The 19,066-nt window shown below is 61.1% G+C and overlaps 6 protein-coding genes across 9 annotated transcripts; all 6 read right to left on the bottom strand.

Moving 5' to 3' along the window:
- Positions 1 to 754: 754 nt before the first annotated feature.
- On the bottom strand, positions 755 to 2,442 carry LOC119713857 (protein S100-A7-like). Its single transcript, XM_038168062.2, has 3 exons — positions 2,309 to 2,442; positions 1,393 to 1,606; positions 755 to 1,048 (listed from the first exon to the last, which is right to left on the bottom strand). The coding sequence occupies exons 2-3, from the start codon at positions 1,585 to 1,587 to the stop codon at positions 884 to 886; spliced, it is 360 nt and encodes a 119-aa protein (XP_038023990.1). The 5' UTR covers positions 1,588 to 1,606; positions 2,309 to 2,442; the 3' UTR covers positions 755 to 883.
- Positions 2,443 to 4,344: 1,902 nt separating this feature from the next.
- Positions 4,345 to 5,390, bottom strand: LOC119713855 (protein S100-A12-like). Its single transcript, XM_038168060.2, has 3 exons — positions 5,263 to 5,390; positions 4,989 to 5,145; positions 4,345 to 4,710 (listed from the first exon to the last, which is right to left on the bottom strand). Exons 1-3 carry the CDS (start codon positions 5,301 to 5,303, stop codon positions 4,483 to 4,485), a joined length of 426 nt encoding a protein of 141 aa, XP_038023988.1. The 5' UTR covers positions 5,304 to 5,390; the 3' UTR covers positions 4,345 to 4,482.
- Positions 5,391 to 7,385: 1,995 nt separating this feature from the next.
- LOC119713854 (protein S100-A6) lies at positions 7,386 to 8,917 on the bottom strand. Of its 2 annotated transcripts, none has more exons than XM_038168059.2 (3): positions 8,770 to 8,917; positions 8,031 to 8,182; positions 7,386 to 7,667 (listed from the first exon to the last, which is right to left on the bottom strand). In XM_038168059.2, exons 1-3 carry the CDS (start codon positions 8,834 to 8,836, stop codon positions 7,527 to 7,529), a joined length of 360 nt encoding a protein of 119 aa, XP_038023987.1. In that variant the 5' UTR covers positions 8,837 to 8,917; the 3' UTR covers positions 7,386 to 7,526. The 2 variants fall into 2 exon arrangements, with proteins under 2 accessions (XP_038023987.1, XP_038023986.1); XM_038168058.2 differs by having other exon boundaries at positions 8,031 to 8,189; positions 8,770 to 8,888.
- Positions 8,918 to 9,501: 584 nt separating this feature from the next.
- Positions 9,502 to 10,542, bottom strand: LOC119713803 (protein S100-A4-like). Its single transcript, XM_038167902.2, has 3 exons — positions 10,384 to 10,542; positions 9,887 to 10,044; positions 9,502 to 9,777 (listed from the first exon to the last, which is right to left on the bottom strand). The coding sequence occupies exons 2-3, from the start codon at positions 10,025 to 10,027 to the stop codon at positions 9,613 to 9,615; spliced, it is 306 nt and encodes a 101-aa protein (XP_038023830.1). The 5' UTR covers positions 10,028 to 10,044; positions 10,384 to 10,542; the 3' UTR covers positions 9,502 to 9,612.
- A 1,640-nt stretch (positions 10,543 to 12,182) lies between these two features.
- Positions 12,183 to 15,834, bottom strand: LOC119713864 (protein S100-A4-like). Of its 2 annotated transcripts, XM_038168071.2 has the most exons (3): positions 13,284 to 15,834; positions 12,959 to 13,109; positions 12,183 to 12,387 (listed from the first exon to the last, which is right to left on the bottom strand). In XM_038168071.2, the coding sequence occupies exons 1-3, from the start codon at positions 13,361 to 13,363 to the stop codon at positions 12,229 to 12,231; spliced, it is 390 nt and encodes a 129-aa protein (XP_038023999.2). In that variant the 5' UTR covers positions 13,364 to 15,834; the 3' UTR covers positions 12,183 to 12,228. The 2 variants fall into 2 exon arrangements, with proteins under 2 accessions (XP_038023999.2, XP_071884091.1); XM_072027990.1 differs by having other exon boundaries at positions 12,959 to 15,834.
- Positions 15,835 to 15,967: 133 nt separating this feature from the next.
- On the bottom strand, positions 15,968 to 18,848 carry S100A16 (S100 calcium binding protein A16). Of its 2 annotated transcripts, none has more exons than XM_038168069.2 (3): positions 18,692 to 18,848; positions 16,771 to 16,939; positions 15,968 to 16,656 (listed from the first exon to the last, which is right to left on the bottom strand). In XM_038168069.2, exons 2-3 carry the CDS (start codon positions 16,921 to 16,923, stop codon positions 16,492 to 16,494), a joined length of 318 nt encoding a protein of 105 aa, XP_038023997.1. In that variant the 5' UTR covers positions 16,924 to 16,939; positions 18,692 to 18,848; the 3' UTR covers positions 15,968 to 16,491. The 2 variants fall into 2 exon arrangements, with proteins under 2 accessions (XP_038023997.1, XP_038023996.1); XM_038168068.2 differs by lacking the exon at positions 18,692 to 18,848 and adding an exon at positions 17,402 to 17,555.
- Positions 18,849 to 19,066: the final 218 nt, after the last annotated feature.

Raw genomic sequence — 19,066 nt, forward strand, 5'->3', positions numbered from 1 at the left:
TCCTGAGTGAGGGTCTGTGCGAGATACCCACAACTGCAAACCCTGCTGGGGAGCAGCCCCTCGGGGCTGGGTTGTTGCAGGACCCTTTGGGCATCCCCAGGCTCCTGTCAGAGGTGCTCAGGACCAGGACGAGGGGTGCTGGGCACAACCTGGAGCACAGGAGGCTCCTCCTGAACACCAGGAAGCACATCTGTGCCATGCAGGTAACAGAGCCCTGGAACAGGTTGTGCAAAGAGGTTGGGGAATCTTCTCCCTGGAGACCTTCAAAGCTTTCCTTTAGCTCAAGCCAAGATTTTGGCACCCCATGGGGTGGGAGCTCTATGTACAAATAGCAACTTTTGCCTGTGGGTTTTGTGTTTGTTTGTTTTTTCTTAATAGCCCCATGGTTTGTTCTCATTGTAAAGCTGTAGCCTGCTGCTGTGGGGGGTATTAAAGCATTTTCCTCACCCAGGAGTAAAACCTCCAGTGGAGCTGCTCTGTGTTGAAGCTTTGTGGTTAAACCCAGCAGAGCTCAGTGTCCTGCACAGGCCTTTCATTCCCTCCCAGCCCTATTGGCTTGGGCCAGGCACTGAGCGATACAGCTCTTGCCTGCCCACCCACCCCATCTGCCATAAATCTCTCCCCCCAGGGGTTTTTGGGGTTCCCCATTTGGGCAAGCTCTTCTCCCAGGGATGCTGCAGGACCTCGTGCTCCCTGCAGCTGGTGCCCACCCTGCCCATCCATGGGAAGTGAGTGCTGAGATAGGAAGGACTCATTAGGCTTCGAGTGATGCTTTATTGTCTCATGAGCAATCCAAACAGGCAGAAAGCAGCCACAGCCCTATTCCTACAAGCAGCCCCTTCTGGGTCCTTCACAGGGGCCAGACACCACGCCACGTGTGAGCTCAGTTGCTCTCTGGTTTACATCTCTCTTCCCCATGCATGATGCGATGGGCATCATCAGCCACCTTGGACAAGACGATGGTGAACTCCTCGAAAGACAGCTCTTTGTCCTTGTTTAAGTCTGTCTCCTTGAACAGCTCCTGCAGGTAGCCAGGACGGTTCCTGTTCTGCAATGGGGGACAGAGCGTGTTAGCGTGCCCCCTCCCCAGGCTGGGCTCCCACTGGTGGAAACCAAGCCAGCTCTGCTCTCACGTACCCCAGGAAGCATTTGGAAGCCGTGGGATCATTGAGCCCCTCTTTTGTCCTGCGTGTAAAACCCCCAGATGGACAGGGTCTTGCCCCAAGCCCCCTTGGCTGCTCAGCACCCTTGTACTAGGGGGCAGGATGAGCAGCCCCCCCAGCGCACAAGCCAGGCCTGATGGACCACAACCCCTGGGGGATAAGGGCACCCTGCTCCCACCACAGCATCCCGGGGAGCACCGCAGCAGATTCCTTCCCCCATGGCACTCACACAGGCTGCCAGGAAGGTCGGTGCCTGCTCATTCAGCAGCGTGTTGAATTCTTCGAAGTCAAGGAGGTCTATTTCACCCTTGCGGATGCTGTAGCGGTGGTAGATATCCACAATGGCATTCAGGGCCATCTCCAGCGTGCAGTTTCCTGGGAACTGCTGATGCCCAGGCAGGGTGGTGGCGGTGCTTGCAGACATGGCTGAGCTTTCAGGGTACCTGCAGAGAGACCCCGAAGCCATTGGAGGGGTCAGGCCCGGTCCTGAAGGGGACAAAGCCAAGCACCCCACACCATGCCCCTGGGCACCCTGAGGCTGAGCTGCACCTCACCAGTGTGCAAAGGACCTGCCCCGTCCCATGGGGCCAGCAGCACCCAGGGGTGGTCGGCAGCTCCTCGGTGCTGAGCAGGTAATGAGAGCTTTTAGGAATCTCGCTGTTTTACAGCACAGCCCAAACACGTTATTAACTTCACCCAAGAAGCGGCTCGTTGTGGCTGACCCGGGGGCATTGTTCAGGCAGGACGGACAAACCCGTGTATCAGCACCATGCTGCCAATGGCAGGGATGGCTTTGAGTCAACACGGTTCTGATACCAGCTCCATCACGGGCTCTGCCTGACCTCCTCCTCCTTGTCACTTCGGGTTTTAAACCCTTTGGACCACAGACACCAAGCACGGGGAGACCCTGCTCTCAGCTGGGTACCTCCACATAGCAGAAACAACTATACAACACTAAAAATGGCACAGAAATACCACTAATTTATACTAACACAAAGCCTTGCTGCAGCCAAAACCAGCCTCCCCAAGGTGGGAAACACTGAAACAAGACAGACACGATACGAAGTACTATAGAGATGAAGTACTATACAAAATCACTTCTCCCTCACCTTATTTTCTGCAATAACCATTGCAATGCTACTCACCTTGTGTCTGAGTAGGGTTTGCAGAAGATGGGTCTGTTGAAGTGGCCCAGGCATCTGGGCAGCCTTTTATATGCATCTGAGACTCTCTTTCATCAGAGCTGGTGACACACCTGCTGCAAGCAACAGCTTGAATTAGCATTTCCCGCACCTGGAAATTGCAAGGTGGGAAGGTCTGAGCCCCTCCCCATCTCATTCCTCTGCTCACAGTTCCTGGTTGCACCCACCGGCCTTTGGAAATGCTGTCCCGTCACCCCACCATTGGCTCCAACCAGGCAAAGAATGGGGAAGCCGCTGGATGCACTCCCCTACCTTGACGGAAACGCACCGTCCGCCTTGGCAGGTCTTGACAAAAATTTGCAGGTTTTGCTGAAAATGTTTCCCTCTTTCATGCCGCTGTAGCAAAAAAGATGGGATTTTGGGAGAGATGTGGATATATTTTTAGTGTGATTGCAAACTGTTTCCTACATTATGAACTGGACAAATGCTAGCTAAAATGAAAGTGTTGTCTACATTTCAATAGATGGTTTTCCAGATTATTTTCCATTATTTTCCATTTCATATCACCTGCACCAGACCTTCCGTCTTGCTCCAGAAACCTGGTGGAGGAAACTGGGCTCAAAGCAAGCAGAAAATCCGAGGTCGTGGTCTTTGCTGCCCCGAGCATTAACTGGGATGTTTTGCAACAGCCACCCCCGTGACACTAGCAGAGCAGGTACTAGAAGGATGAAGATGATACTATGAAAAGGTGTAAAGACAAGACAATAGGTTCCAGGAAGAGGGTGAGGATACAAAAACAAACGGGTCACCACTCCTGTTTGAGGGTGCTCCTCACATGTCTCAGGAGCAGTAACGAGAACTGTCGCAGGAGGTTTATTCTGGTATCCCTGACTCACTTTATTGTTTCTTTTATTCTCTCATTATGGCCCATCAGCAGTCCCAAATTGCATCCTCATTCTCCAGCTGTCATTGCAAGCCACCAACCCGGCTGGGTTTTGCCCTGTGTGTCTTCAATGTCCCCCCGGGGGCAGAGCTGTGGGTTCTGAGTCCCCGACTCTTCCCCAAAACCCATAGTGATGCCCAAATGATGCCCAGGGATGCTGGCAGGGAGCAAGGGATGAAGAGCACCCGGATGGGGGACAAGGGCTCCTTGCCGATGGCAAAACAGCAACGTCGGAGAGCGACGACTGGTGTCATTGAGTGCAAATAACCACGCAACAGCCCCGTGCTTCCTCTCCCAGCTCAGTTTCGTAGAGCGTGGGCTCCTGGTTCCAGCTGATGCTGGAAATGTCAAAGCCTCACGAGCCTGGGGATTTCCCCTTCAGTGCACGGCTCCCCACAAACACCCCAGCTCTTTTCCGCTTGTGTGTTTGGCCCCCAAGAGCCTGGAGTGTCTCCTAAACCTGTCGGGAGCCCGGGAGCTGCCACCCAACGCTAACAGAAGTGTGAGGCTTCATCGTGTAGAGTTAAAACTGCATCCACAAAGCCCCTCTGCACTGTTCATTGTGCCAGTGCTGGGTTTGCAAGGAAAACATAAGTAGCTCTGCAGGCTGCAAAAGCAGTGCCCCCACCCAAGGTCAGCACTGGGGGGGCTCAGCAGCACCCCACAAGCGCCCAGCCGTGCTTCGCCCATGGAGGCTCCCAGAGCTGGGGAAAGGAGGGGCTGGGAGCACAGGGGTGAGGATGCTCTTGTGCAGCCCCCCTGGCTGCCCCTGCCCAGGAAACCCAGCGCTGGGGCCAAGCACCCCCAAGCAAGGAGCCTGTGAGCCTCAGGGAGGTGGTGAGGACCCTGCTGGGGACTGGATGCTGCAGGATGGGGAGCCTGCTATGTGAAACAGCCCCATGTGAGCTGGCCTGTGGCTCCGCTCTGTCCCAGGGGACAGAAGCAGGGACGTGTGGCCTGACTCCCCCCTGCCTTCCCTGTCCCACTGCTTCCCCATTGCAACCTGAATTTAACCCCCCATGGCTGCGGGCTGAGCTGGGCACACTTCACATCCCCCCAGAGAATGCAGGATACATAGCACAGATACATTTGGTGCATGGAGAAAGAAATTTTATTTCAATGCCATAGGCAGAAGCAGACAACACAGCTTTGGTTATATGCTTGTGGGCAAACGGAAGAGATGATGCTGCTGGAAGAGTACAATTCTGTGGGCACAGCCACCCTGGGAACGGCCTCAGTTGCGGGGACCGTGTCCATGGTCATGTCCATGGTCATGTCCATGGTCGTGACCACCAACTGGATGTGGGCCATGGCCCCTGGTAGGCTCATGGGACCTTTTATGGGCATCAATGGCTGCAAGGTTCAGCGTGGTGAGGAACTCAGTGAACTTCAGGCGACCATCACGGTTTTTGTCTGCTTTGGCAAAGAGCTGGTTTATGTAGTCATCGATGGACATCTTAGGCTGCAGGAGGACAAATGGGGACAAGTCAGTCCGACACACAGCGGGGGCCCTGGGTTCCCTGCCACCCCACAGCTACATCACAGGGCTCTCCAATTCCCTTCATCTCTGCAAAGAACCTCGGTTTGGGGAGGGTCCATGCAGGGACAGCACAGCTTCAAGAAAACCCCATCAACCCTCCCTCCCCTCTGGGAAGCTCTCGGCCACCCCGTGCCCCAAGGAGACCAACACCCATGCAAGCTCTCGCCAGCGGTAGGAGACCCAAGCTGCACGGCTCTCACCGGCAAGGTGTGGGTGAGGAAGGTCTTGGCGGTCTCCTTCAACAGCTGCGTAAACTCTGGCTTGCTCAGGAAGTCATCCCGGGGGTTCTTGATGGCATATTGGTGGTAGATGTTGATGGCGCACTCCAGAGCGAGCTCCAGGTCAGTCTTCATCTTGCTAAAGAAGGAAAAACAGCAAAACATTATTAGAGGAGACGGATATCCATCCCCTCCAGGAGCTCAAGGTGGGCTCTGGCTGCTTCCAGGAGCCCCTGTTTGGAGAAGAGCTACTCACCGAGTGGTGGGCCTGGGGATGGCTTGTTCTGACACTGACATGGTGAGGAGAGGAGCAGGCAGAATCGGATGCTGCACAGTGCTGGAGAGGGCTCTTTTATACCCTCCCTGAGCTACGATTTGTGACACCCTCAAATCTTCTCTGAGGTGATAACCTTGGGAATTGTGCAAGGCTTCTCGGCACGCAGCACGCCCAGGCGGCAATTTCTTGCATGTCTCCAGGAACCGACTGCTGCTGGGGTTAATGAGGGAGGGGACACACCAAACTCGCTAGTGCAAAACAAGGAAACACCGAAAGAGACCTTTGTGGGGAGCCGGAATAGTGGATACATGACGGCACAGGGGTTTCCCCAGGTTTGGGTTCTTGGTGGAGATGAGGAAAGAGGGATTTTTCCGGAGCGCATTAAATATGCTGGGTGAGGGTCTCGATGGGGTGATACTGGTATTTCCCAATGGGAATGTGGTTCTTCCTTCCTACGTCGGCCCCAGTGTTTGGCTTTGGATGGAGATGGGGTGTTTGAGCCAACCTGCGGGTGCTGGGGGATGCATCCCACCCTGGTCACCTCTCCAAAATCACAGGCAGCATCCCTGGCGCATCATTTCCTAACAGCTAGCACAGGCAGCCAAGGAAGACATTGCAGATCAGGACTTGCCGGCATGCCGGAAGCCTGCCAGCTGTGCTTAGGTGGCATTTCCCAGCAGAGGTGATTGCTGCCTGATGACTACCAAGATTATTGGCAATCGCCACCTCCTTCAGGGTCACAGAAATGCCACAGCTCGTGGAGACCCCATGGGGTTCCTGGTGTCTGGTTCAGCAGGCAGCTGAACCGTGCATGTGTTGGAGGAAAGGCCACCTCGGGGGAAGCCTGCACCCCAGAATGACCAAAATTTTCACCCCAAGTCTGTGCTCGTGTGGAACAGCACCACAAAGAGCCCGTGATGCCCCTTAGGGATTTTGAGAGATGGGAAGGACAGTGGTGGTGAAACCTCTCCCCGTCTACGTCCTGCTCCAGGAGCATGAGGAACTGGTTCCAGAAAAAGCACGCATTGCAAAAGAGTGAAACAAAGGGTCAGATTGTATGGTGGGGCAGGATGGGTGCGACCTCCATGGGAGGGGGGTCTGACCAGGCCCTGGTGTCTGTGGTGACGTAGCAGCAGTCCTCGCAGTAATTGGCAATAATTGTGTCCCGCCTGGGCAGGACCAGGGGCATGCACACACCTCACGAGGACGTGATGGGACACAGACATGCCATCGGGGAGGCGCAGAGGGACGTGGGGGCACGTGAAGGGACGTGGATGGGACACACAAAGGTATGCGGATGTGCCACATGGGGACACATGAAGGGACAAGGATGTGCCACTTGGCGAGGTGTGAAGGAACACGGATGTGCGGCTCAGGGAGGTGTGAAGGGACACGTGTGTGCCACGTGGGGAGGTGGGAGGGGACGCACACACCCTGGGACGGGCAAGAAGAGGCATGCGTGCACTGCAGGTCCTCCTGTCGCCATCCACCACCTGACGTGCCACGGGGTGCCCTTGGCACAGCCCATGAGCCTGCCCCATGCAGCATGGGTGCTGCCGCCTGCTGCAGGGCTGTGGGGCTGGAGCCAGCACAGCCCCATGGGGACAGGGACAGGGACAGGGACAGGGACAGGGACAGGGACAGGGTGCAAGAAAGGCGGGAGGGCTGGGATGCTTGTGAATGGCATCACGCCAGCTTCAAAGAGTGACAAATTGCAAATCAGGCTCCAAAAGGGTCAAGGGGTTATTGGGGGGGATGTGGGGAGACCCCTTCCCCTGCCTCTGGGATGTGAGTACAGTGCTGCACCAAGCCCGGAGGGCTGCTTATACATTCCTTTCCCTGATGCAGATGTTCAGGTGAGCTCTGCCCAGCAGGGTCACAAAACAACCCCTACACCCTCCATCTGGGGGCAGGGGGATGCACAGAGAGCTCAGACCCCAGCCCCTGCATTGCCAAGATGCAGCACGGGGTGGGAGCAGTAAGGGCATTGCCAGCATATGACGGACACGGGACGGGGACATGAGCACAGGGTGCAGCCCCTCGCTGCCTCCCCCCAGCATACAAAAAAAAAAAAAAAAAAAAAAGAAATGAAACCAGCACCGTCCATGAGGTTTTAATTTATTTGAGGTTCAAAAACAACCACGAAACGCAGCAGCAAAACTTTACAAAAAGAAATTTTATTGGACCTCAGAGAGGCATTGGGGAGGGGGGGGGGGGGTGTCTCCCCGGCGGCCGGCTCAGCTCTACTTGTACTGCAGCAGGGCGTCGTTGTAGATCATGGCCAGGGCGCCCAGGAAGGTGACGTACTCCTGGAAGTTCACTTCCTGGTCCTTGTTGCGGTCCAGGTCGTCCATGAGCCCAGCAATTTCCGCGTCCTTCAGTTTCTGCAGCCCCAAAAAGCACAGAGCCGTTACCAGACGGGGTGCTGGGCAGGGGGGGCACATTGCCCTGTGCTTTCCCAGAGCGGGGCTGGGGGGGCACCGCAGGACCCGGCCAGACGTGTGTCCCCCGTTATATCCCCACCCCGTGGCAAAGCAGCATTCACACCAGGTGCCATAAAAGTAGGTGTGGGGACAGGGCTGTGCCACAACTCCCCCAGGTGACGTTATTCCCCGTGTCACCTCCCGCTGCGCCCGTCCCCTGACCCTGTCCCGGGGGTGTCCCTGCACCCAGGTCCCTCCAAGCTGCACTGGGAGGTGACGCCCTTGGCTTGTGAGGAGAAGGCAGAGGGGGGGTGTCACACTCACCGGCCCGATGGTCAGCTCCTTCTGGATCAGCTCCTTCAGCTCGCCCTTGCTCAGGGTGTTCTTGTCACCCTCCTTCCCTGAGTACTTGTGGAAGGTGGCCACAAGGAGCCCGATGGCTTGGTCCAGGGGGGCTGCCATGGCTGTGGGCTGGGCTGTGGGGACGGGGGGAGCTCAGTGAGCAGCCCCTCAACTTGGGGAGCCCCCTGGCACGGTCCCCCCGGGGGTGTCCCGCAGCCCTCCCATCACTCCTGTGCCAGCCGGGCTGGGGGCAAAGCCCCCACAGCCCCATCTCAGCACAGCCCTGGGGTCTGTCCCTGAGCATGCAGGGGGCTGCCCCATGTCCCCCCCATCCCAGATCGGGCAGGGGGCTGCCCCGTGTCCCCCCCATCCCAGGCCGTTGCGTAAGCCGAGGCTGGTGGCTTCGGTGACTCACGGGGCGCAGCTCCCGGCCGCCTCCGCACACAGGCTGGGCCCATGGGGAGAAGCTGGGGGGGACCAAGGGGGGCGAAAGCAGGGCACAAAGTTAGGGCTGGATGGGGAGAAGCCTTCGTGGCACCGCTGCCTTGCCAGGGCGAAGTTGTCCGCCCAAGGTCTGGCTTCCAGGAGTGAAGGGATGGGGGGGTCCACATCTGGACAGGGCAAGCTGCACATCTGGAGCCCAGAGCGCACCCCCGGGGCGGCCACAGATGTCTGATGAGGGGGGGGAAAAGGGGATGGAATGGAGGAAATGGAGACTTACCGGCTTGAGCAGGACAGGATCTGGGAGCGGGGAGGGAGGGCTGTGCCTGCGCAGCTCCTCCTCGCATTTATAGCCATGGACTGAGTCCTCCCATGCCGGGGGGGCCGGGGGGTGGCTGGGTGCATGGGTGAAGCCACTCCTCTGCACGCCATAACCCCACCCCAAGTGGGAACACGACCGAAACCCCACTCCCCAAGGGTTCACTTGGGGAGGGGATGAGGGTCCTGAATACCCCCCAGAGCAGTAGGGTGGGGGGACAGATCCTGACCCCCCCATGAGTCACCCCAGTGAATGTCCCCACCATGTCCCTTTGGCATCAGCCATGTCACACAGTGCCTCGCACAGTGGGGCTGTGCTCCTGGCTGCTGGGTCAGTGAGTGCTGTACGATTTTGGCCAAAATTTGTCCACCCGTCCCCGTTATCACGGCGCGGTTGGAGGTGTTAATCCCTGCGAAAGCTCCCGCTGAGCCCTGCCCGAAGCAACGAAAGGGGCAAACGGCGGCGCGGCAGGGCAGGGTGCTGACTCATGGGGACGCGCCCGCAGGCAGTGCGCGAGGGCTCACAGGAACGGGGTGCCCACGCTGCTGAAAATCCCGTGCCAAAATCCGCCTCCAAAGCGCTCCTTGCTGCGGGGCATTGTCCAACGCCCGCAACGTGCCTCCGGGGCTTTCCGTGCACCATGGCGCGCTGTCCCAAGAGCAAGACCCCCCCCTTGCCAAACACACGGAGAGCTTGGTTTAAAGCAATCTTTATTGAAAGAACATTGGAACCGCGGCGGGAGGGTGCTGGGGGGGTCAGGGGGTGCAGGGGGGCACGGTGCAGCCCCAGCCGGGGTCCCCGCGCTCACTTCTTGCGCGGCACCTTGTCGGGGTAGCCCTGGAAGAACTCGTTGCACATCATGGCCACGCAGGCCAGGAAGGTGGCGTACTCGTGGAAGTCCACCTCGTTGTCCCTGTTGCTGTCCAGGTTGCTCATCAGCTTCTGGAAGCCGGCCTCGTCCGTTTGTTTCTGCCCGGTGGGAAGAGGGGTCAAAATGAGGTTTTTGCATCAAGGGGCACATCCCCGGGGTCTCCAGGACGTGGCACCCCCGGCCCTGGCGCAGCAGCCCCACACTTACGCTGATGAAGCTGGGCAGCTCCTTGGTGAGCAGCTCCTTCAGCTCAGCCTTGCTCAGCTTGTACTTGTCACCCTCCTTCCCCGAGTACTTGTGGAAGGTGGTGACCATCACGGCCAGCGCCTGCTCCAAGGGACACGCCATGGGGGACACCAACAAGCCTGGAGGCACCGATTGCAAGAGCGGGTGAGGACGGAGCGCGGTGTCCCCAGGCACGCCCCGTGCATCACCGTTTCCTCCCAAATTTCACCTGCCCGCTAACGGCTGGGCTGGGTGTTGCCACCTGGGACGGGCGCTGAGCAACCCCGCAAAAAGCCATGCCCGAGGGGGAGAAAGCAACGCCGGGGGTGTGGGCAGCAGCTTTCGGAGGGGAAATGTGGCCCCCGAGCTCAGCCAGGGGGGTCAGCGTTGGGGGTTCAATGGAGACGCATCTGGAAGGCAACATCTGGAGGGACGGCGGGGCGAGGGAGGCCGGAGCATCACAGGAAAAAACAACTCACCAAGAGCTCGAACGCAAAGCAGCAGCCGAGGAGGGGCAGGGTGGGAGCGAGGCAGCGGGAAGGCACCGCATTTATAGCCCCGCCTGGCCCCCCCCTCGCCGTGCGGATGAGCAGGCACCAATGCTGCCGCGGCGCTTGGCCGTACGTTGGCTGCAGGAGGAGGAGAGGAAACCCCGGGGGCAGCCCCGGCCCCCCCCCCCCCCCCAAAACCCTCCTCCCCGTGCTCTGCCAAGGGGCTGGTTTGGGTTAGAAAGAGGAAAATGTGCCCCTGGGGATGGAAGGAGACAACCTGGACAAAGTGGCAGGCTGGTGGGGGACGGGATGCCATGCACAAAGGGTTTGGCAGCATCCCCGGGGGTGTCCGGAGCTGCACGAGCCCACGCAGGGTTTGTCCGAGACTTTGGGCTTGGCTTTTTCTTTTGTCTTTTTTTTTTTTTTTTTTTTTTCTGTTTTCAGCTCAAGTCGCCTGCAAGTGATTTCTGTTTCCTAGCGGCAAGGCCAGCGCGGCACGCCGCCCCGTTGTGTAACGGAGCGCTATTTCGGTGCCTGCGTGTCCCGCGCACGTGCCGAGGAGCCGCGGAGACAGCCGGGAACCTGCGGGTTGCACAGCCCAGCCCTGGGACGAGCCGGCCCCCTGCTGTGACACGGGGGGGGCTGACACCACCCCTGGGGTCCCCGGAACCACGCTGGGGACGGTGGCACCTGGCACTGCAGGGACCAGAGTGAGAAAACCAGGGGATGAGACCCCGGGACACAAAACCTCGGCCAACACCATGCAGCATCTCCCAGGGTCGGGCACTTCCTCAAAAACCATTTTGGGAAAAGAAATCCCCAAGCCTGAACCTTGTCTCTCCATTAAGGAGCAGGTGCGAACTGGTGCAGGTTACTGGGAGGGGGCAGAAGCCCCTGGGGGCTCGTTTTAAAGACCCTGGGAAGGGGACGAGCAAAGCCTGAAGCTGCTGGTGGGCTTGGTGAGGTTTTGGGGGGCATGGTGAGGAATGAGGCAGGGGGGGTCAATGATTTGGGGGCTCAGAAAGGATTTTGGGGCTTACTGAGGGGCTGTGAAGGGGCCATGCTCTGCTTTGCAGTGGATTTTTGGAGCCGGGGTGCTTTCTGCAGGGTTTTGGGGTGCTGGGGACGGCTGGAAGCAGCTGCGATGCTTCCTGCAAACCAGCCTGGACTTGCCGTGCCTGCGGGGGGGCCAGCCCCATCCAGCCCCATCCTGCCCGCCCAGTATCACAGCCTGGCGTGCCCAGGGTGCTGCTGCTTGTCCATAACCCCGCAGCAAATTGAGGGTCTTGGGCCCATCCCCTGCAATGCAGCCCCCCAGGGTGGGCTCATCCCTGACCCGGGGGGGGGGCTCCTGTGGCCACCCAGCCATGGTTCATCTCCACCTGCACAGGTACCGGGGCTTGCTCTGGGCTTTGTGCCAAGGACCTTGTGTGTTCCTGCCCAGTTCCTCCACTCCAGCTTTCTCTCCCCCCAAATCTGCATTGCCCAGGGCAGCTCGTGCCAGACCGCGAGCCCTGCGCGGCTCAGGAAGCTCCCATTTGGGGACAAATGTGCACCAAACCTCTCCCCTGGGACAGCAAGGATAAATTGGGGTGTGGGGGGGGGGATATCTCAGCGACTCGCCTGGAGGCAGTTCGGAGCTGTTTTGCTCAGACTTTTCCAAAAGAGCCTCCGGGGGCTGAGCCGCACTGTGGAAAATCCCACGGAGGGAAGGACGGGCTGGGGGAAGGCGTGAGTCACCCACAACACGCAGCCCTGGTGAGGCTTTGGGAAGGCTTTTATTAAAAAAAAAAAAAAAAAAAAAAAAAAAAAACACCACCGACGGCACCAGGGTCACTTCTTGCGGGGCTGCTTGGCGTCCTTGAAGAACTCGTTGAAGCCCATGGCCACGCAGGCCAGGAAGCAGGCGAACTCCTTGAAGTCCACCTCGCTGTCCTTGTCGTGGTCCAGGTCGTTGACCAGCCTCCTGAACTCCCCCTCGTCCATTTGCTTCTGCCAAGGGGGAGAAAGTGGGGAGGGGTGAGCGGGTCTGGAGGGTACAGGTGGGGAAGGAAGGATGCAAAAGGCTCTCGTTTGCTCCCGGCTGTTTGCAGGAGGGCTTTCCCTGTGTTGTCAGAAGGAGGTGGCACGCGGAGGCGCAAGTGGCTTTCCCGGGACCCGAGGTGTGCAGCAAATCCGCCTCTGCCTCGCCGAGAAGCTTTGCTAACAAGCTGCGCCTCCGCCCCCCTCCTAATTTAAACCACATGCCAGAAAGGGAAGTGGAAAATAAAATTTAAAAAAATAATAAAAAAATAAAATAAAAAAAGAGGGAGAAAAACATTGAAATCGGAGCACAACTTTGCCAATGAAAATATTCAGTGGGTGTAAGCAAAGCCAAGTTTCCCCTCGCTCTGAGCCTGTTCCAGCCCAGGTCCCTGGAGCACGGGGCTGCATCCATGGGGTGGGCTTTGGGGGAACTCAGAGACCACCTGGGCCTGCCCCGTGCTCCACGGGAAACCCCAGGGCTGGTACAATGCCCGGGCACCGTAGGGCTGGGCAGCGCCGTGTCCCCACGGCCACTTACGCTTCCGAAGCTGGGCAGCTCCTTGTTGAGCAGCTCCTTCAGCTCGGCCTTGCTCAGCTTGTACTTGTCGCCCTCCTTCCCCGAGTACTTGTGGAAGGTGGTGACCATCGCGGCCAGCGCCTGCTCCAGGGGACACGCCATCGCCAGCCTCCTGCGTGGGGACAGCCCCGGGGACGGTGTCAGGGGGTGATGGGGACCCATCCCCCCACCCACCCTGCCCAAATCCATCCGGGATGCTGACACCTCTCTGGGGGCTGTTTTGGGGTGCAGCAACCACTGGGTGAATTTCATTGGGAGGGCAAATTTGGGGCACAAAGGGACTCACCGGGGTCGGTGCTGCAGTCGCCGGGGTGCTGTAGCCGCTGGGGTGCTGCAGCCACCACGTGCCGGGGGTTTATAGCCCATCTGGGGGAGCGCTGCCCAGCACAGCCCCTCGCCTTGGGGCTTTCCCAGCTGGAGGTTTCACCCACACCTCATTTTTGCCTAACGAACCGCGTGATGCCATTAGTGAGAGGTGCTGAGGGGGTGCTGCTGGGGGCCGAGGAGCACGCGGAGGGATGGGGCACCCCATGGGGTCACCACAAGAAGTGGGACACCAGCCCGTGTCCCCACTGAGCCACTGCTGCCAGCAGCTCTCTGGGCGCTTGCTCAGTGGCCCCAGTCTCCCCAGCACAAACCAGCGCAAACGAACTGGGGACTGGGGAGGCAGCACCGGTTTTATCCGTACCACAAGCTGAGGCTCAGCGGGGCAGGAGGCATCGGCCCAGATGTCACTGCAGAGCACGCTGAGACACCCCAAGAAGCCAGAGGACCGCCTGAAGTCCACCGCGTCGTCCTCCTCGCCCTCCGGGTCCTCCATCGGCGCAGGGGGAGGATGGCGGGGTCAGGGACGGCACCGCACAGGTGGGCATCACCATAGCCGGGTGGCCTGGGCAGATGGGGAGCCCATTTTGGGAGGGGGAGAGAGCCCAGCCCCAGCCTCACATCTCTCTGGGCAGCGGGGAAAGGCGTGAGGGTGCTGGTGGGGCTCAGCTCGTGGGGCTGGGCAGCTCCACCAGCTCAGCTGGCACTTGTCACCCCCCTGCCCTGAGTGCTTGCGCAGGGTGACGGCGGCGGTGGTCTGCTCGGGGGGCTGTGCAGAGCTCCTGGAGCCCATACGGCTCTTGGCATGGGGACAGGGGAGGCTTTTCCCTGCTCTGGGTGCTGGCCAGGAGATGTCACTGGTGGTGTCTCCACAGCCTGGACTTTTCTCCCAGCCCTGCTCCCAGTCCCCAGGGGTGGGGACTTAGGGGGGACAGCCCTAGGACCACCCCAGCCACCCTTCTCCTCCATTGGGGTCCTTCTGGGGGGCTTTTTGCTTTCTGAGGTCCTCCTGGATGCCTTCTGCTGAGCTCTGGAGGTCTTCCTCCTCCGATATTTGGTGGCTGGTGAGGACCGCAGGGAACACACATTTGGGGCTTTTTCTGGAGTCTTGCAAATCCTTAGGGCTGTGCCAACCTTTGTGACAGCCTGGCAGTGCTTGTCCCCGAGGGGAACAGGGTGGGTCCCACAGACCCCAAAACATGCCGGGGACAGGCCCTGGCCACCCAGGGGCAGGAGGACGGATCTGGCCAAGCCCTGATTTCCCAAGGAGGGACAAGAACCGCAGCCACCTGCGCTGGCACCTCGCCCTGCGGTGGCCTCGGGCACGCACCCAGCACCTGGGGCTGGCAGAGCCGGAGCTGAGAAGTTCCTGGTGGGTGTGGGTGTGTGTGCTCGGGGTCAGCTTCACCCCCCAGGCCCCTCCTGCCACCCATGGGTGCCTCAAGGCTGGGGAACCCCAAAGCTGGGGGTGCAGCAGGCACAGGCTGCCCGCGGCTGATGCTGCTGGGGACACGGGGACGGGAACGTGGTCCCTAAATGGGGACCAGCTGTGGAGCCTGGCAGCCCTGTCTTCACCGTTCCCCTCCCCGCCTGCCATATGGTGCCACCCAAAGCACCCGAGGCTTTCCAGGAGGAGCACCCCAGGGTGCAGCTGTCGCACACAAAGCACCCCTGCCCACACAGGGAAGCATCCACGAAGCACGGGGGGACAGCCCTAACTACGCACCACAGCCCTTCTGCCTCCAAAACGGGGGCGTTGGGGGCCGGATGCCCCCCACCCTGCTGCGGCACTGGGATCCCGTGCAGGCAGCCGGGCACAGCGCCCAGCCCAGCCCCGCAACCAGCACCATGAGTCACGGCCCTGCCCTCGCCCCAGCGGGATTCCTGCACCGTGACTCAGCCCCGGCCCTGCCCGACGGCAACGGCTCCCACGGGGTACCCCAAAACCCACCCGCCATACCCCAAAACCCACCCTGGGACCCCAGTCCTGCGTGGCAAGAAGGGGGGAGCTGCATTGTGGGGGGACAGGGAGGAGGTGGGAGCTGGAGATGCCCAGAGGAGTGGGGGGCTGGATGGGAACGGGGGTCCCGGCTCTGAGGTGCTGCCACCCCACATGCTGTAGGACACGGGGGGGATGGGGCGCGGGGACACCCCCGGGGGAGCTCAGGGGCCACCTCCCCACTCGCAGCCCTGCAGCCAAATCCCCTCCCGGTGGAAAATCCCCAGCAGGCAGAGGGTTCGGGCTCCTCGCCAGCGCCGTGGGCGTCGCGGAGCGATGTCAGCACGGATGGCCCCGGGTGCGCAGCGTCCCCGTCCCCAGCAGGGTTTGAGCTGCACCCAGGCGCAGCGCGGGGCTGGGGGTCCCCGGGGTGGCCGTGCCCTTGGGGTGCACAGATTGGGGGTGCTGTGATCCGAGGCTGCTCGGGGACCTGCAAGGGGACGCACGGTGGCAGCACCCGACGGACGCGCCGGGGGTGTTGCGGTGTCTGCTGACACCTCGCGGTGGTGCGCACAGCCCCAGGCACCGGGCGAGCCAAATCGGGCGTTACTGGGTGACAAGGGGCAGGGCAGACCCCATCCTCCGTCCTCCCCCACCACCACCACCACCACCCCGTCCCCACGAGGCCAGCCTCAGCGTGCCCCCGCTGCTCCTCCAAACTTTATTGCTGCAATAAATAACCGCACGGCCTTGCCCAGGCGCACCGAGCCCGAAGGAGCAGGCAGGGCAGACCCTTCACCAGCTGGGGCGGGGGGAAAGGCAGGGGCAAGCCCGTTCCCCAGGGAGATCCCGACACGGTGACGGGGAGAAGGGGGCTCCACGGGAAGAGGGGGTGCCACTTGCGATGGGGTTTCTCCCAGCAGGGCTGAGAACAGACAGCATTCATGCCCTAGATGCGGGGAAGCCTTTCCCTGTGCTTCTCACCCAGCATCCCAGCAAGGATGGGACACTCCGAGGGGGGAGGAGGAGGGCAGGGATGGGGCGAGGAGGAACCCCCCCGTGCCAGCCTCACACCCCTTCGCTCCATCACACTGGCTCTGCCTGCCCCGGCAAAGCCGCAGGAGGCTGGGATGCTCCGGGACAAGCAGGGGCTCGGCAGCAGGGGAGAAGCAGGGGGCCGTGGAGAAGCAGGGGCTGAGCCCGGCGGGGTCCGGGCGGGGAGGGCAGCCCGCTACTTGGTGTGCTTGATGCTCTGCTCCTGCTGGCGGATGATGTGGGCGATGGGGCTGGCGATGCCGCCTATCAAGGTCCAGTACTCCTCGAAGCTGATGCGCCCGTCTTTGTTCTCATCCAGGTCGCAGATGAGCTTGTCGGCCGCCCGCCTGTTCCCGGTGTCCTGCGGGAGAGAGCGGAGATGTTGGTGCTGAGGAAATGGGGGTGCAAGGTGGGGGGGACCCCAGATGTGCGGCAGGAGCTGGCCCCCACGTGTCCCCGCACTGCCCAGCCTCACCGTCAGCATGTGGTTGAGCTCACAGCTCAGCATCCTGCGGAAATCCTTCTTGCTGATGCGCCGCGGCTTCCGGCAGCAGCAGCGGCTCGAGTACTTGTCAAAGTTGTTCACCAGCACCTGGATGGCCCATTCCAGCTCCGTGCAGTCTGCCATCGCCGCCCGCGGTCACCTGCAGGGACCAGGGTTAGGGGGAGGCTGTGAGGGATTGGGGTCACCAGGCCACCCGCAAGCCTCACGGTGCCATCAGGGCGCACGACGAGAGAGAAATCCATGGGACGGCACAAAGCCGGGTGCCCAGTTCCCTGCATCACCCCAAAAAGGCAGCACCTGCCCCGCCTGCCCCCCCGGGGCGGCCGCCCCCGCGCGTGGGATGGGGAGGCAATTATGGCGCCAGGGCCCCGCAGCACCCGGACCGCGGCGCCCGGTTCCCAGGGCTCATTAGGGAGGAATGGGGCTGGGAGCGGCGGGCGAGCAGGCGCACGGCGGCGGCACGAGGGCAGGAATTACCGGCCGGCCTTCCTCTTGCTTCACGGCGCCGGGAACACCCCGGCGGGGCTCTTGGGCTGGGGCGTCCCACCGAGCAGGTCTGGGCCCCGTCAGCCAAGGGTTTCCCCAAATCCCATGGTCCTACCCTGCCTGCGAACGGGGCGTCCGAGCCTTGTTCTGCACCCCCCCGGCTGCTCCAAGCCAGGAAGCCCCTTCCTCTGGAGGAACCCAACAGGACGGTGACCGTCACGGGGTCCAGCATCCGCGTCCTGGGCAGGATGCGCACGGGCGGGGACGGGAACTGCGTCGCCTCGTCCGGCCTTGGCTCTTTCCTGCCCCAGCCGGGGCACGGAGCAGGGGCTCAGGGCGAGCTGGGGCACGGCGCTGCCGCTCCTTCTTGAAATCCTGATTTACACCAACATTTACACCTTGGGTGCAACGCCGACCAGCCTTGGAGGAATCCACCCCAAGGGGTGGCTCATTGCCATCCCCAGCTCCAGCCTGGCTCCCCTGCACCCCAAATCCACCTCTCTCTGCACCCACCGTCCCCAGTTCAGCCCCACACTGAGGCTGGTGGCTCATCAGGGTGGTGACAAGGGACATGAGGTGCTCCTCGTGGCAGAAGGGTGCCCAGGAGCCATCCCCATTCCTTTGCCGTCCCGTGGTGCCACAGCCCTGTGCCACCCACTTCCCGGGCTGGGGCTGGGTTTTGAAGGGGGACCCAGTGCTGGCAGCAGGCCCTGCTGTGAGCAGCAACGCTCATCACGTCCCCACGAGAGCCACTCACCACAGACATTCATCTCCATCCCCTCCCTGTCCTTGGTCATTAAATACCACCACAAATTAACCAGACCCCAGCACGCCCATCCCCTGCACCCCCCAGGTGCAGACCCCACGCTGGCGTCCCCCATCCCCAGCCGCCTGCACCCAGCCCGTCCTCGGGGCACCACAGCTCCTGCTTCCCCGCTGACTCACGGCACCATCCCTGCCATGCACCCCTGGGGACAGTTTGGGGCTCAGGGACCTCGTCCCCATGGTGAGGGACCCGTAGTGGGATATTGTCACCACACTGGGGCATGGGGACGCCAGGAAGGCAAGACGGGGCTCGTCGACTGCTCCGCTCCTGCTGCCATGGTTCCCTTTTCTGCTTTCTCCTCTCCCTCTCCTTCCTCCCACAGCTCCAACCCATGGCCCTGGCATCGCAGTTGGTGCATCAGGGGGGAGAATTCCCCTTCCTGGGGGCCAGCCCCCTACAAGCCCCCCCTGCCGAGCTCTCCATCCCCTCCACCCCAGACCCGCGCGCGCGGAGCTGCCGAAGGGCTCGGGGGATTTCCACCCAACCTGCAGCCGCACGTCCCAGCATGGATCCCGGTTGAACGTTCCCCCCCCCATGGGAGCAGGCGCCGATTTTCCCATCCTGGGCTCGGCGCCTTACCTGGCCCCGTCTGTGGGTCCCGCTTTGTCCGTCTGTCACCGCCTTTGGCAGCAGAGGCAGTGGGAGCCGGTGCCGCCCGCTCGCCGCTCACCTTGCACCCATGCCCTGGGCCCAGACGGGTTTTAAAGAGGCTCCCGCCCCTCCCTGACGTTCCCAGGGCGTTCCCAGGCCGGGGCTCACCTGGAAGCAGCTCGGGCTGATTGCAACACCTGGCCCTGCAGAGCAGGGGCGCAGCGGCCGCAGCCCCCACCCCATGGCCATGGGGTGACGATGGGCGCATGGGAGCCAGCCCAAGGACCCCCCCATCCCAGGCACGCTGTTTCTCCCAGCCCCATGTTTCCCCCAGCATGGTGGGAGAGGTTCATGGCAAGGTGG

This window comes from Anas platyrhynchos, chromosome 26 (genome assembly GCF_047663525.1).
Source record: "Anas platyrhynchos isolate ZD024472 breed Pekin duck chromosome 26, IASCAAS_PekinDuck_T2T, whole genome shotgun sequence".
NCBI classification, from domain to species: Eukaryota; Metazoa; Chordata; class Aves; order Anseriformes; family Anatidae; genus Anas; species Anas platyrhynchos.